We start from the raw sequence: 15,578 nt of genomic DNA on the forward strand, positions 1-15,578 counted from the left end.
AAGGCCAAAATTAAAACAACGCTGTAATTTTAAGGTTGCTAAAACAGCTTTAGTGAGTTTATAACATAAGAAAATTATCATCACTAGCAAAGAAAGAGGCAAGTGTTTTGTTTTTAACGTTAATTTTGACATTCAAATTTTTAATCCTCAATGCTGAGAAGCTGTAAAATCCTGGGGTGCAGTAGCGAAAACAGGATCTGAGTTTCATTATAACCTGCTAATTAATATGGCAAAACACAACAGCAAGACACCAGCAAGAACAGGATTCTAACCAAGTTGAGGCCTGTGTGAAACAGCAGAGAATCCCTCAAATACCAGAGAAAGAAAAATGCCAAACACTGTATTGCAATATCTCCCCTGGACACAGTTTGCTTTCCAATAAAAAAAAAGGATAGGCTAGCGGTTAACTTTGTGCCAGCATTTTCCCCTTCTCTGCATTTACAACAATCACAAACTAATCTAGCCTTAGGACGGCTTCGCCTTCAATGAGGGAAGAATGGGCAGAGGGAAATCTCTTATTTTTTTATCCATGCAAATTGGGTGGTATTTCAGGCACCATCTCCTCTACCCAAAGAGCCAATAGTATTTTGAGGGAAGCAGGTGTTTGTCATCCATTGAGTCAACCAAAAATTGCTTCATTTTCAAATTCACAGACTTTTTATATGATATCACATCTGCCCATTTTTCTCAGTATCCAACAGAATTGTTTTCTTATAAGTTCTTTTATTTATTTATTTTTTGCTGCATCACGCGGCATGCGGGATATTAGTTCCCCGACCAGGGATGAACCCGCGCCCCCTGCGGTGGGAGCACGGAGTCTTAATCGCTGGACTGCCAGAGAAGTACCTTTTTTTGTGTGTGTGGTAAGTTCTAACAAAAATTTTTTAAATGAATTGGGATATAGTAATACTGCCGTTAGACCAGTTCCCTCGAAATTTTTCTACTTAGAGAGAAATATTTAATGTGAAAAGCAGATAGATGTTTAAGTTAGTAACTCACTACGCGCTCATTGTCAAAAACTTAATCTGTCTATCCATATATTAGGGAAAAATGTGTTGGCTATCGTCTGGCGATAAGTGTTTTATGGGCTCATAATCTTCGGTCTAGTTAACACCAATTCTAGCAAAACATCCTAAGAAAATGATTCAGTCAAGAGAAGACTTATATTCATTAAACTACTCCTTACAATATGTTTACGTAACACCAACCGAGTAGACAAAATACCCAACTAGAAAGAAATAAGCAAGTGGTTAAGTAAATGTAGGTTTCTCAACCAACGGAAATATTAGCTGACCATTACAAATTACAATGGTGCAAACCATGTCGTGTTATGCAAAACATTTTTATAGCCTGCCACGTAAGTAGAATACATTCTCCGCACAAGTGAGAGATAGCTCAAATTTTCTGATTAGGACACAGGAAAAATCATGAGCCCTTCATCAAGGTGTGAACTGTGGCCTACTTGATCACAGACCCTGTTTCCTGGGTCTCTATGGTCCCCTGACGAGCTTTCTTCATCCCTCCCCTGTGCTTTGCTGAACTGTAATCCTTGCCTGCCAGATGGTCCACAGGGTCACTTTAAGACCCAGCTCCACTCCCATCTCTTTCACAAAGCTGTGTATTACCCTGGAGTGAAAGTGCTTTAGATTCCTTAGCACTGACTGTCATCTTCTTGATCATAGTATTTGCTTTATCTTCTCCAATAGACAGTGAATTCCACAGAGAGAGTTACTTTTAGTGCATGAAATGACTCAAATATATGATTTTGAATGAATGAATATTAACTCCTCATATCAAGGACCATTTCTTTTCTTTGTATCTACAGTACTTCCCACAGTACAGGCCAACAGTAGATTATACATAGCTCTTTACTAAACAGTTGAATAAATGAATGTATGTGTATTGTTACACGTGACTGCTGGCTCCAATCCTGGGATGCGTTTTTCTTCCCCATCCCTTTTCCACCTTCTCCTTCTATGAAAGATCAGAGAAGCTTCTCTTCTAAAAGGAGTACTATGCATGAAGAGAACTTACCCAGGTCAAACTGGCCAGAAATGTAGCCACAAGTCTGCCGGACCTCCTCACTGTCCCAGCCCAGGGGGTACAGGGCACAGCCAGCACCGATCAACAGGCCTGCAAAGAGAAAAGACAACGGGACTTTAGCAATGCCCCTCTGCAGCCCTAGATAAAGGTACAAGGGAGAAGAAATCAATATAGGCAATGTGACAGTGGAACATGGGGTCTGCTTTTGGGAAAGCACCAGCCAAGCTCCCTTTAGTGACCTAAGTTCAGTTTAATTCCAAGAACAATTCCAAGTCTGCTTAAAAGGGGGTGGGAGGTGGGAAGAACAACCTTGACAGACAGCTCAGTTTGGTTCCAACTTCCCCTTTTAAAGCATTAAAAGGCTTGCAAATCCTGTTTAGGGAGTACAATCCAGAAGCCCTTTTAATCACTCTTGTAAAAAGCCAACCCATTCCACCCTCAATCCATGTAAACAAGTAACTCGAGAGCCAGCAAAAGGGCCTCACTGGTTATGCATCATCATTCATTAGATTGCTTTTTCCAATTTAAGAATCAAAATAGAATGTTTCAGCATCATCAAATTTTTTTTTTTTTTTTTGCGGTACGCGGGCCTCTCACTGTTGTGGCCTCTCCCGTTGCGGAGCACAGGCTCCGGACGCGCAGGCTCAGCGGCCATGGCTCACGGGCCCAGACGCTCCGCGGCACGTGGGATCTTCCCGGACCGGGGCACGAACCCATGTCCCCTGCATCGGCAGGCGGACTCTCAACCACTGCGCCACCAGGGAAGCCCACATCATCAAATTTTACCAGGGGCAGAGACAGCATAAAGATTTTCATGAACCACTTGAGCACACTGATTGAACTCGTGGACCATGCTATGGTTACCATGCTCCCTTGAGAAGTTGAGAATCACCAAGTGTCCACGCATCTTGGAAACACTCAAGAACACAGACGCTAACTGTGACTTCAGTTCTTCTTGCAGCGAAGACCAAAAGGTTTGATGAGTGAACTAAAGCAAGTGATGGTTTTATTTTAAGTTAAGGTATCACGGCAGCTCACCCTGAGCGGACAGCTTTCGACTGGTGAGTCTTTAGTTTTACATCAAAACCTATCAATAATATGGTTTTATGAGAAGCTGAATGAGACTGAAGCACTGACCAATCAAATCTGAGGGCTAATCTGAAAGTATCATCTTGTCACATCAGTCAGCGAGTATTAACATCACCCGTAAATCCACAAGTGTGCTGAGCCAGTGGGACCAATGCATACACAGTCTGACTGTCTGCAGGATTGTGGGTTAAAAGGCGCTAAATAACGGAGGCCCCTAAATTAGAAAACCTGTTGATGTATAGGCCGAACAACAGTGTCCCCAAAGGCATCTAAGGGAGATCTTCAGTATTTCTGGATTGGGTCTCTTCCTGTCCCCCTTTGGCTTCTCCCCTGCCCCTGGTGGATGACTTGAGTAGTTGTAACCTGTACAAACTGTCTGTTTCCTCACAGGCATCTAAGGAGGAGCTGCTTTCTACCCCACTCCCCCAACCTCTATGCAGCTGTGTGGGGAGACATCCCCCAGAAACGGACACGTTTTCCACCCTGTTGCCCCTCCCTCTGATCCATCCCTTAGACCCCAGTAAAACGAGCATCGAATGCAGAAGGGCTCTGATCCGAGGGAATTGCCTGCAAAGAATCACTGCAGCTGCAATCACAAATTCCAGGATACCTGTATGCAACTGTGTAAATATGAATTGTGTTGAGGCCGAAAAATAATTCGAAAAGCAGTGATACGAGGTTTGCTGACTAAGCAAATATCCCAGTGACCAGTTTCCTTAGGCTTTTTGCCTTAGGATAAAAGTTATAGCATTCTGAAGACAATTCCAAACTAGCGTTATCCACCATCAGGTAAAGAGAGAATTAATGAGGATGCCAGAGTTTGTGTAAACTGAATTCCATGAATGTTGACTAAATAACGTGGCATCATTTCCATGCTACTCAGTTCTTAAATTAATAAGTAACACCACTTTTTGAGATCTGGTGAGCAATTTTTAAATGATGACACACGCAGAAAGGCCGTTAGGTATAAAATGTTCAAGGGTAAGTAAAATGAAAACCAGTAGAATTTAAAGCATCACTATTCCCTTTACCTGATAGGCAAACAAATGATAAAGTCTCAATTGCTAATGTTCTTACAGTATGGCAGAAAAATATGTGTCATGTGTTCATGAAAGAAGCTGCTTTTTTTGGTTTTGTTTTCTGTTTTGTTTTTGTTTTTATCAGAATTTATTCTTAACTTCTGAAAAGAATTGCTTTTATTTACAGTTATCCAATGCCGGTTGTTGTGTTTATATGAATTTCTTTTTAAATTTTATTTATTTATTTAATACAGCAGGTTCTTATTAGTTATCTCTTTTATACATATGAGTGTATATATTTCAATCCCAATCTCCCAATGCATTCCCCTCCCCGCCCAAGAAGCCGCTTTCATCCAGTATAAGGATCCCAGCATTTTGCGAGACTAAACAGAGAGGAACTTTTAAGTGCCTGTTATGGAGCAAACAGGCCTGTGATTCTCTAAGTGGTACAATGCTTGGGAGTCAGGGTTCTTCTGTGTAATAGAATATTGGGCTGTCTTTGTAACAGTATGAAATATGGAGTCAACCATATAAATTAGAAATAATTTTATACATAGGAAATCTGTGTCAGGTGTAAGAATTAAAAAAAGAAAAATACCATGAGCATACGTTCACATTAAAAAAGTATTCAGCGGAGGGCAACTAGCTTATCTGGATTTTAGTACTCATATTTATGTAGCCGTTGTTTTGTCATCTGCTAATGTTTGCTAACAGTAAAGATACTGCAGATTCTGAAGATGTGGGGAATGCTTCTGGGAGAAAAGTGCATGTTGCAAACTCCTCAGGCTAAGTGATTGTTGCAGTGATTAGGTTCTGTAGGTAAATATCTGGCTTCCCCACTACCTCGCTACTATTATACATTAAGGTGAAAGCAAGTCTCGGGCCGAATTCAGCCAACTACGAAACAACTGTTTCCTAGCAGGCTGGCACAAAAAGCGATCATACGACCAATACTCTAAACTCAGTGAAACCCTCCCCCAACTCCATCAGACAGTCACTCCAACAAATACCTTCAAAACACAATAACTACAACAATTATTCAGATAGCAGGATCAGGGACACTTCAGGTCAGATGACACAGTATCTTCCAGTTGATGGAATGGGAGAGGGTGCAGGAGTCGAGTTCTAGACCTGCCCTGCCCCACGGAGTAGCCACGAGCTACACGTAGCTATTTAAGTTAGGGATTTCCCTGCCGCTCCAAGTGGTTAAGACTGGTGCTTTCACTGCCAGGGCCTGGGTTCGATCCCTGGTTGGGGAACTAAGATCCTGTAAGCCATGCAGTGCAGCAAAAAAGAAAATTAAGTTAATTAAAATTAAATAAAAATAAAATTCAGTTCTTCAATTGCACTAGCCACATTTCAAATGCCTAGTAACCACATGGCGCTAGCGGCTACCATATTAGACAGTGCAAATACAGACCATTTTCATAATCACAGAAAGTGCTATTGGAGAGAGCTGCTCTAGACCTAAGACACCACTTCAAAAGGATGGGAAAAAACCTGCCACTCTAAAATGTCCCTTTGGAATGTGGATTATTTCTAACTAAAAGCAATCAAGGCCCAAAAGATTCAGGAAGAAAGTTTGACCTTCCCCTTAACTGCCTAAAAGAATGTAGACAGAGGACCCGTTCCAGGAATAGAGCTATCACCAGAGATATGTGCAAAGAATATGGGCAAGTGTGGTGGAGGAAACTCTACACAGGGATTAAAGATCAGAGTTCACTCTATGTCCCACTGTCTCTGCCCAGCCCAGTAAACATTTATTTACCAAACACTTGCTTCTCCATCTCCATGTAAATTGCCTTCTTCCCCTCTGAAGCCCCAAAGGACTAACCCCCAACATTCTCTTTGTCTTAGCTGAAGATGGTATTTCAAGTCAGTGACGGTTTTGCCATTTCAGGGAATCAATCACTCGGTTTTTCCTGAGTCTCTCCCCATGTGCACATGTTATTAAACGTTTGTTTGATTTTCCTCCTCTTAATCTATCTCATGTCAAGTCAATTTAATTCTTAGGCCAGCCAGAAGAACCTAGAAGGGTAACGGAAAATTTCTTCCCCCCCCGCCCCCCGACACTGAGCTGGCCAGATTCTTACACCTATGCCTGACACTGCCTGTTAACAATCAAAATCATCCTTACTCTTTTAGATTCTCCCTTTGTGGGTGGGGGTGATGGGTGGCTAGAAGCCAGGAAACTACATTTCAAAAACTCTCCTGCTAGCAGAAGTTCTGGCTCATAGTCTGTCAATGAACAGGTAAAAGGGAGGAATAAACCATATTCCCCATTGGCAGCTGCAGCCAGGTGACATGCTCTTCTGCAGACAGTAGACATGATATTTGGGGTGTGACTTCCTGGCATCCCTCTCAGCCTCAACTCTCTAAGGGCAGATCATCAGCTGTCCTCACCTTTTTTTTTTTGGATAATTTTTGATTTTTTTAAAAAAAATTATTTATTTTTGGTTGTGTTGGGTCTTCGTTGCTGCACACGGGCTTTCTCTAGTTGCGGCGAGCGGGGGCTACTTTTTGCTATGGTGCGTGGGCTTCTCATTGCGGTGGCTTCTCTTGTTGCACAGCACAGGATCTAGGAACGCGGGCTTCAGTAGTTCTGGCACGCGGGCTCAGTAGTTGTGGCTCACAGGCTCTAGAGTGCAGGGTCAGTAGTTGTGGTGCACGGGCTCCGGGCATGTGGGATCTTCCCGGACCAGAGCTCGAACCCATGTCCCCTGCACTGGCAGGTGGATTCCTAACCACTGCCCCACCAGGGAAGTCCTGCCCTCACTTTTGATCCCTGCATTTCCTGAGCTCCTGAATTCTTCAAAGCAGCTTCTCTGACCTGCACTTCCCCAGACCTCCTAGTAGGTCTGTGAAACTTTAAATCCCTGGGTTACATTCCCTGCCGCCTGAAATACCTAGAGTGGTTTCTTTTATTGGCCAATCCCTGGCTGGTACGTGCCCTACTTGTGCAAGGGCAGAGGGGCTGATACGAATCTTTCTATCTGTCCATTACTTAAACATCCATTTTCTCAATTAAAAATGGTCTCAAATACAATTTATGACAATTACTAAACCTTGGGGTAAGTATAGTGATATTAAAAGGCTTTGTGTTAACTGCCTCTGTGGTGTGAGCTCTGGTTAGGGAACTTATGCTAATTAACTTCTAGAGTGTGGATTTCAAAAGAGGATACATCAAATGTTAACTAAGTGCCTTAATATTGGCATCAACTAGAATTGTATCGTCTATACTGAGTTACTAATATTGTAAAGTTAGAGAAAAATAGGATTGGCATATATGCACTACCATGTGTAAAACAGATAGCTAGTGGTAACCTACTGTATAGCCCAGGGAGCTCAGCCGGGTGCTCTGTGGTGAGCTAGGTGGGTAGGATGGGGGTGGAGGTGGGGGAGCGGAGAGGGAGGTCCAAGAGGGAGGGGATATATGTGTACACATAGCTGATTCATATCTTTGTACAGCAGAAACTAACACAACATTATAAAGCAATTATACTCCAAAAAAAAAAAACCACCATAAAAATGAGAACATCATTTTAATGGAAGAAATCTGGCATTGTTCAGTTTTAGCAGTGTTAAGTCTTAGACCATGTTGTGGAAATCAATGTTTGATGGAAACATAGTTTGAAAATTCCTGAATTAGATACCACTTAGATATGATACTGTGCGCTGAAATGAGGCTCAGAAAATATTCAGGAATGTGAAGTGGTTGCCCAAATGAAATCTTCGGGACTTAATGAGTTTTTATGGCTCTAGCTGACTAATTTGCTCCTGGGGAGTAAACGGTTCAATTAAAATCTCTGGCTCACAAACTTTTATATTATCTACGTGGATTTTCTCTGTTACATTTATAAACCCTGTGGTTACCTCATGGGGCTTAATTATGTGGTATTTTAACCAAATTCCCATTTCACTGCCATTACAGACATCATGAAAAAAAGTCACACTCTGTGAAAATCTGTGCATATAGGAATGGAAGTGAGGCAAGATGCTGTGAATCGGAGGAAACAACCTGAGGAAGGTGGTAACAGAGGTGGGTGGTTGGAGGAGATGTGAACTCATTGGCAGCTACAGGCTCATTTGCAATTAAGAAGAAGTCTATTCTTGCAATCCTAAAGACTTTGCAACTTTTAAAGGGTCATGCGTCAATCACAAATTAGTGTAAATTAGTTCAGTCTTTAGTTTTCACAGGGCACCTCGCTGGAATCAGTTATAGGACATCATAGACTATTGGAAAGGTCACTGTGTAGGAGGTCCTGGGGATTTATCCACTTTAACCTGAGTCCTCTAGGGTTTTGGCCTCACCCTGTTCAAGATAACTAAAATGTCTGAAGAGCCAGGTCAGTGGAATGACCTCGAAGGAGAAGCCAGCGTTAATGGAGAAGAAAGAGTCCGGATAAACGCAGAAAGGTGGATGCTGGGAGCTGCGCTGTGATGCTGTATTATCCAAGGGGTCTGCCTTTAGCCCCATATGGGCTCCTGGGCCTAAATCTTAGGACACACTCTGCCTGCCCGTAAACTGCCTTGGGGAGAGAGAGGGTCCTAGTGGAAACGCTATTCATTTTCGCACCACGCTGGAGATACCTGCCATGATACTAATTATTTTTTAGAATTTGAGTGTGAAGTCTGAAGTCTGTAAAGAGCTCCGTGGTCAAAGTAAGAACCCGAGGCTGGGAATTTTCCCTCCTGCACACCATTTTCTATTCAGTCGGTACTTCGCACTCAGCCAACGGAATATTAACATAACAATTCAGCTCCTGCCAAGAAGGCAAAGCAAACCTCCAGTTAGCCAATGCCAGTCGCTCCCCACAGGTGGTAAGAATAGAGTCCTCGTGTTAAACTCATAAAGTCTAATTTTTTTTCCAGGCCACTCTTGAAAGATTTTATGTGACCTCACTTTTTTTCCATGACTATCGCTCCAATCGTTTCCACGGTTTATTATTTTTTTAAATAGCCTGACTTTCCCCACCTATTGCCCCTGGAGTGGTCACACAAGCCTTTCCCATCAATTCATCTTTTATGTTTTTTGGATACTTTTATCCATCCTCCGGTTCCTTTATCTTCCTTTCTGCGGCAAGCGCCGAGGGAAATTGTTTTCTTTACTTTTCTCATGAAAGCTGCTCGGTCTCGTAGCCCGTTATCTGGACTTTTCTTTGGAAGAGGCTGGCGTATCTCCAAGTCACCACATGTTAATTTATGTACATGATATTCATCCATTTTCAGCCCTCGATAACCGTCCTTTTACAAAATGGAACAGCAAAATAAAGCCAGTAGTGGGGAGGGCACGAGGGCAAGGGCCAGTATTATAACTCTTCGGACTTTGAATGCACAACGAGAAGGAAACTACTGAAGTATTCTAGAAGAAGGAGGCTTGGTTAGGCTCTTGTAAGCCGTACCTCCTTTCACAGTGCTTTCTGAAAACTGAGGCACTGAGGATGCAGGAGGCTTGTCCAAGGACACAGAGCCCAAATCAACCCCGGGGCCCCCGGGGCCCAGCCCACGGCTCTTTTCCACCTATCGTGATCCCGATGCTTGGACATAAGTCCACTCCAAGCTCACACACTCTCTGCCCACAACCTGAGTTCAGGCCACACGTGTTGGATTTGAACAACATGGTGTTTTCCTACGTCAGATTTTTCACCGGCAAGTCCAGATTTCTTGACTCTTGAATAACTGAAAGATATGCCCATCCTGGGCCTACATCCAGCTGGCTAAAGCCAGGTCATGGCGGTCCCATTAAATGGCTCAGGCACCCTGGCCAGTTCCCCAAGGCATATCTGACTGGGGACCACTGGTTCTCTGAATATGTCTCAAACGACCTCATCTCTGAACGTTGAATCGCTCCTCTCTAACTGAGACACTTTCATTCCTTACTTACCTACACTCAGACCCCACGAACATACTAGCTGTGAAGGTCTAGAAGCCTCAGCAGGCGGCTTGCCCTGGCCACCCCAGCAGTGAGCTACAGGTTCCACTCCCTCCTGTGAGCTCCTACTGGGATGCGCTCTGTACCATTTATTTGGGGTTCACCACCTTGCACTGTAGTTATTTAAGTATCATGTTTCCTGAAAGGCCAGAAACTCTACTGTATGCTTATTTGCATCCAACTCACTGGTTCATGATATTGGTTAAATACTAAACAGCAGTGATTCAGTATTTACAAAAGCTTCAAAATAATTATATAATAGTTATCTAATAGTTAATAGATGATATTAAATTGCAGTGATACTATTTATTCAGTATTTACAAAAGCTTTAAAATAATTATATAATAGTTATCTAATAGATAACAGACAATATTAAATTGTAGTGATACTATTTTTTTCTTTTTTTTTTTGCGGTACATGGGCCTCTCACTGTTGTGGCCTCTCCCGTTGCAGAGCACAGGCTCCGGACGCGCAGGCTCAGCGGCCATGGCTCACGGGCCCAGCCGCTCCGCGGCATGTGGGATCTTCCCGGACTGGGGCATGAACCCGTGTCCCCTGCATCGGCAGGCGGACTCCCAACCACTGCGCCACCAGGGAAGCCCAGTAGTGATACTATTTATTCAGTATTTACAAAAGCTTCAAAATAATTATACAATAGCTATCTAATAGATAATTGCCTTTATTTAGCAGAGGAGGAAATTAAAGCTTCGAGAAGCAGGTTCTTACTCATGTAGCTACGAAACGGTAGATCCAGGCATTTACTTTTAGGCCAGTCTGAGCTAATTCTCCTCACCACCACCTTCTAATGACGCCCAGACCCCAAAGTGTTTGCGGTCCCGGCTCTGACCTCACCTCCCGTGTTCACATGTGTATTGAACCCTGCGTATAAATGGAGAAGTAGGGATGGGGTAGAAGATCAGGAGAGATTTCAAGTCACCAATTCTCTACCACTGACTCTGCTTTAGCGACAGGGAGCATTTCTGCTGCTGCCTGCTACCGAAGACAAGGGACAGGCTCCTGCGAACCCTACAGATCCCCCCTTCCCTGGGTGCTGGTGAGGGAGAACCCGGACGTGAGTTTCAGCACAGAACGAGCTGTGTCCACAAAGAGCACGTTGAGGCATCAAGATGAGAAACGGATTCTCCCTCGTGAGAAGTTTAGCCAAGGAAATCATATCTTATCGTAACGCTAAAACATAATAAAGAGACATGACCACTTCTGAACTATCAAAAATACTTTTACAAATCACAATAAAACTATTTCTTTGCTAAAAACATCCTGCAGAAGAGAATATTCTTCAGGTTCTCTTAAAATATTTTCCAAAATGACTCCTCGACTCTCATGCCTTCCCCTTTTCCAGTTCATGCAGCAGAAGACACAAAAGACATCAGGCACCAGAATACCTGCTCCTTAGCTCAGGGTGAAAAATCACAAGCTGATTTCAGCCAGGAGTGACTTGTCCTCTTTGCTCTTTCTAGAGTCCTAAGCAATCATTGGTAGAAAAATTAAAGTTGCTTCAAACAGTGCAATGTGGGGGAGATTTTGTAATTCCTATGCGACAGTTTTCTGGTAAATTACATCTGCTCCAAAGCAACATCTCTCTAACCCTAGTAATTAAGAGCACCTCATTGCCACTGTTTCACCTCTTTAGGTCTCCACTTTTCTCACCTGTAAAATGGGGGTGGGAGGGACCTCCTTCTCAGGGTTATTGCAAGGATCAAATGAGATAGTGTATGTAAGGAGATGGGCACCATGCTCACAGTAAGAGTTCAATGAATGGTCTCTACTGCTAAGCTTTGGACTTTGAGCTGATGTAGGGGAGGGTGGTAGATTTGGTTCAAGCCAATGTGTGCTTGTACTTGTCTCAGAGAAGGTCCTCTTCTTAGACAGAACGCAGAGAGGGTTCCAGCAAGGATGTTCGTGGAACCGAGTCAGGAACACTTGCCCTGGCAGTCCTATCAGCTGTGCAAACCTCCGTAAGCACGAACGAAACAGCCACAGCCTGATGACCCTCACGCTGGGGCAAAGGATCCGCACACGACTCTAAGGAGAATAATACTTTCATCTGTTGTGGTTTCTGGTTTTTTCTTTTTACTTTTAAAGGCACTGTGACCTTTCTGTGAGGCAGACAGAGCCAGAACTGATGTCCCCACTTGGTTAGGATGGAGTCACAGATGACAGCGGAGATCTGAGGGTCCCCAGGGGCATCATCAGAGGCGTTGTAAACTCAGGGCCCCGGACTCCTGCTTCTCTGCTTTGGTTCACTGCCTCCACTCTGAGGCTGCTGGGAAGGGAGCTGGCAAGGCTGAGTGCTGCAGCTCCAGCTCTGAAACAAAAGAAACTCGAAGTTTCACGGACCCTAAGGTGTCCCGTGTTACACCAGAGGAAAAGAAAGACACAGTCCCACATTTCCAGAGGAGTGTGGTTTCGGACCGTGCTTCTCAGACTTGACCTGTACACAGAACAGCTGGGGGGCTTGTTAAAGTGCAGATTCTGGTTCTGCAGTGTGAGGGCAGGGCTGGGTCTCCTGCATTTTGAACCAGCTCCTGGTGAGACCCAGGCTGCTGTCTACGCCACACTTTGAGCAGCGAGGGTCCAGTGGGAATAGTGCAGGCTTTGAGGGTGATCACGTCAGGTTTGAATCCTGACACCACCGTACCAGCTGTGCTTTTGACTTCCCTGAACCCAGATTTTCATCTATAAAAGAGACCTAATGGTGCCCATATCTTTAGCATTGTTATTAGAAATAAATAAAAGGCTTAATAAAGGTGCCCAGTTCAGGGCTTGGCATAAGACAAGAGCTCAGTAAATGGTATCAATAGTTGTGTATCAGTATTAATAATAATATTGCATCACGGGAGTTGCAAACATTTCATTCTGTTTTACCTGCTGATTTCCAATTCTTCGTTACCAGCTCCAGATAATTACCGGTTTAAAACAAACCCCAAAACAAAAACTCCCTAAGAAAAGCAGAGGGCTCTGCCTTACTGCTTGCTTACATCTTCTGAATAAATATATTTTCTAAGACCACAAAATAAATATATTTTCTAAGAACTAAGACCACAGCTCTACAGCGAAGGATTATGACATTTCTTCTTTGTTCCCTCCAACATTATATTATGAAAAATTTCAAACTTATGGCTAAGTTGGAAGAATTGTTATCGTGAGCACCCAGATACCCACCATCTAGGTTTTATGATTAACAGGTTTTTAAAATTAGCTTTATCACCTGTCTTTCCATTTTTCCATTCCTCTATCGATCCATCAAGGCATCTGTTTTGGGGGAGGGGGATTAGGGAGATGCTTGTCACAGTTTTTCAGCATCAGGACATGTGAAGTTTCTTTTCATTATTCATGCTCCACCCTCTTTATTTCCCCTTGGCCCAATGGTCTGCACAGACCTATGAGGTACACGCAAAAGTTAGACCCCAGGGAGGGAGGGAGACGCAAGAGGGAAGAGATATGGGAACATATGTATATGTATAACTGATTCACTTTGTTATAAAGCAGAAACTAACACACCATTGTAAAGCAATTATACTCCAATAAAGATGTAAAAAAATAAAATAAAATTGCAAATCTCCCCCCCCAAATAAATAAATACTTGCTTATTAATTTCTACAAAAAAAAAAAAAACAAAAAACAAAAGTTAGACCCCAAACCCACAACTGTCACAACACTGTATCCCTAAGCTAAGGCCTGATGGCACTAAGTGGGGACCCATCAACCTAGAAGTAACTTATATACAAATCTACAGCAAGGAATACCTCTAAGCTCTCCACATGTCTCAAATAACCACACTATGACCTAAAATGGGATCAGCGTGCTTCTGCTGTCTGGCCCAGAAATACCAGTAAGACCTTCAAGAGACATTTCACCAAACCCAGAATGCCAACAACATAAAGAGTTCCAGCCCAGCCCAGCCACGCAGCTCAGTTTCCAGTGGACACATTTTCTCTCAAGGATGACTGCTGTTTTGTACAAAATGAATCGCTCCCAATACTCCTTAAATAAGAAAAAAAGGAGGCACAGAATCATCACACTGCAACATAAAAGCTTTCTAGGAACAAGGCTAGGCTCCAACAGTATCCTGTTAGAAAAGTCTGACCAAATCATGAAAACAAAAACCAGACAAACAAAAACACCCAGGTGTAAGTAAATTTATACTGCGAGCCCGAACACATTCCACCCCTGCCTTGGACATGCAACGTCAGTTCCAAAGCAGACTCTGGTCTGGTCAGTGCATGCTGTTTAACTGTGGTTACTTACCCTCACTCAGCTAGATATTCAAGAGCTGCACTGCTAGGAACAAGGCCTTTGGAGTCCGAGAGTCCTGTATTCAAATACTGAGTGTGCTACTTAATAGATACTGATGGAGGAGGTCTCTTAAATTTGAGCCTCGAGAATTTCATCTCTAAAATGTATGTACCAGTTTTTCTTTACAGAGCGTTGAGGGGATTAGATAAAATGTCCCAGCAGAGTGCAGAGCATATAGAAGCAGTTTTGCTCTTATGAAATCATGAAGAAAGAGAAGGGAAAAGCCATAAACATTTTTTAAAGTTTAATTTGTACGAGAGCGGCTTATGAGAACAAAGTACCCCAGCACCAGGATGCTTTGCTTACTGGACAGGTTTGCAGAACTTCCGCTGGGATTGCAGGGCAGATGACGCCACGTGTCCGAAGCCTCACAGAGAACACATCATGACACGTTGCATCATAAGCTGGAATGCCATCCCCAGCCACCCCCGAGCCTTCCCCTGACGTGCCTACCAAGCTTTGCTTTGATTCCTCCTGAATCACTAACTCCCAGTTTCCTTACCCTCAGGCCTGTAGAGTGATTTGCCCTGGGTGTGGGAAATCACATTGCTGTCCATCTGACTGTGTAATTCTCCCAGAGGCCCTGGCTGAGCTGACACCAGTGACATCGGTGAAGGGACCGAGGGGCCCAGCAGTACATAGGCAGAGTTGCCTGGAAAAGAGGCTCCTGCAATACACCATCTTCTGCAAGAATCAGAGTAGATTTGGGGGTTGTGTCCTGTTTGAATGGAGAAAACAGTGAAACCAAGCTGCCCCAGTTCTGCGTGGATCCTGTGAGGAACTATGCTGTTTACTGCATTAATACACAACGGAGCTATGCATCTGGGGACTCAGGGAAGGGGGCTGGCTGAGTCGGGAACTATTAGAGTATCAGTAACAAAATTCCTTTGGAAGAAATAAGGGGAAGGATTGTGGGTTGGGGAGAAAGGGACCAGAGAATGAATCTTTTCATAGGGCTGCAAAAAACATTAACGTGTTGATTTTATTTATAGCCAAAGAGTCTGGAGAAAGGACATGGCTAGGTTTTAACTCAAGCAGGGTCCTGACTTGGAAGAAGCCTGTCGCAGAGAAAGGGCAGATGGCTTGGGAGCCAGAGGCCCTTCAGTGTGGAGCCAGGCTCTGCCCTGGTTGATGGCTGATGTTCATATGTGAAAGGGGAGGGCGCCCTGCAGATCACT

The 15,578-nt window shown here is 43.6% G+C and overlaps 1 protein-coding gene across 1 annotated transcript in view; it reads right to left on the reverse strand.

Moving 5' to 3' along the window:
- The window catches only part of LHFPL6 (LHFPL tetraspan subfamily member 6), a 225,255-nt gene that overhangs the window by 27,126 nt on the left and 182,551 nt on the right, over positions 1 to 15,578 (reverse strand). The window contains exon 3 of the mRNA XM_082859305.1: positions 2,035 to 2,133. Within this exon, the coding sequence (XP_082715431.1) occupies positions 2,035 to 2,133 (99 nt within the window). The remainder of the gene's footprint in view (positions 1 to 2,034; positions 2,134 to 15,578) is intronic.

Source organism: Leucopleurus acutus, assembly GCF_964270905.1.
Source record: "Leucopleurus acutus genome assembly, chromosome: 18".
Classification (NCBI taxonomy): Eukaryota; Metazoa; Chordata; class Mammalia; order Artiodactyla; family Delphinidae; genus Leucopleurus; species Leucopleurus acutus.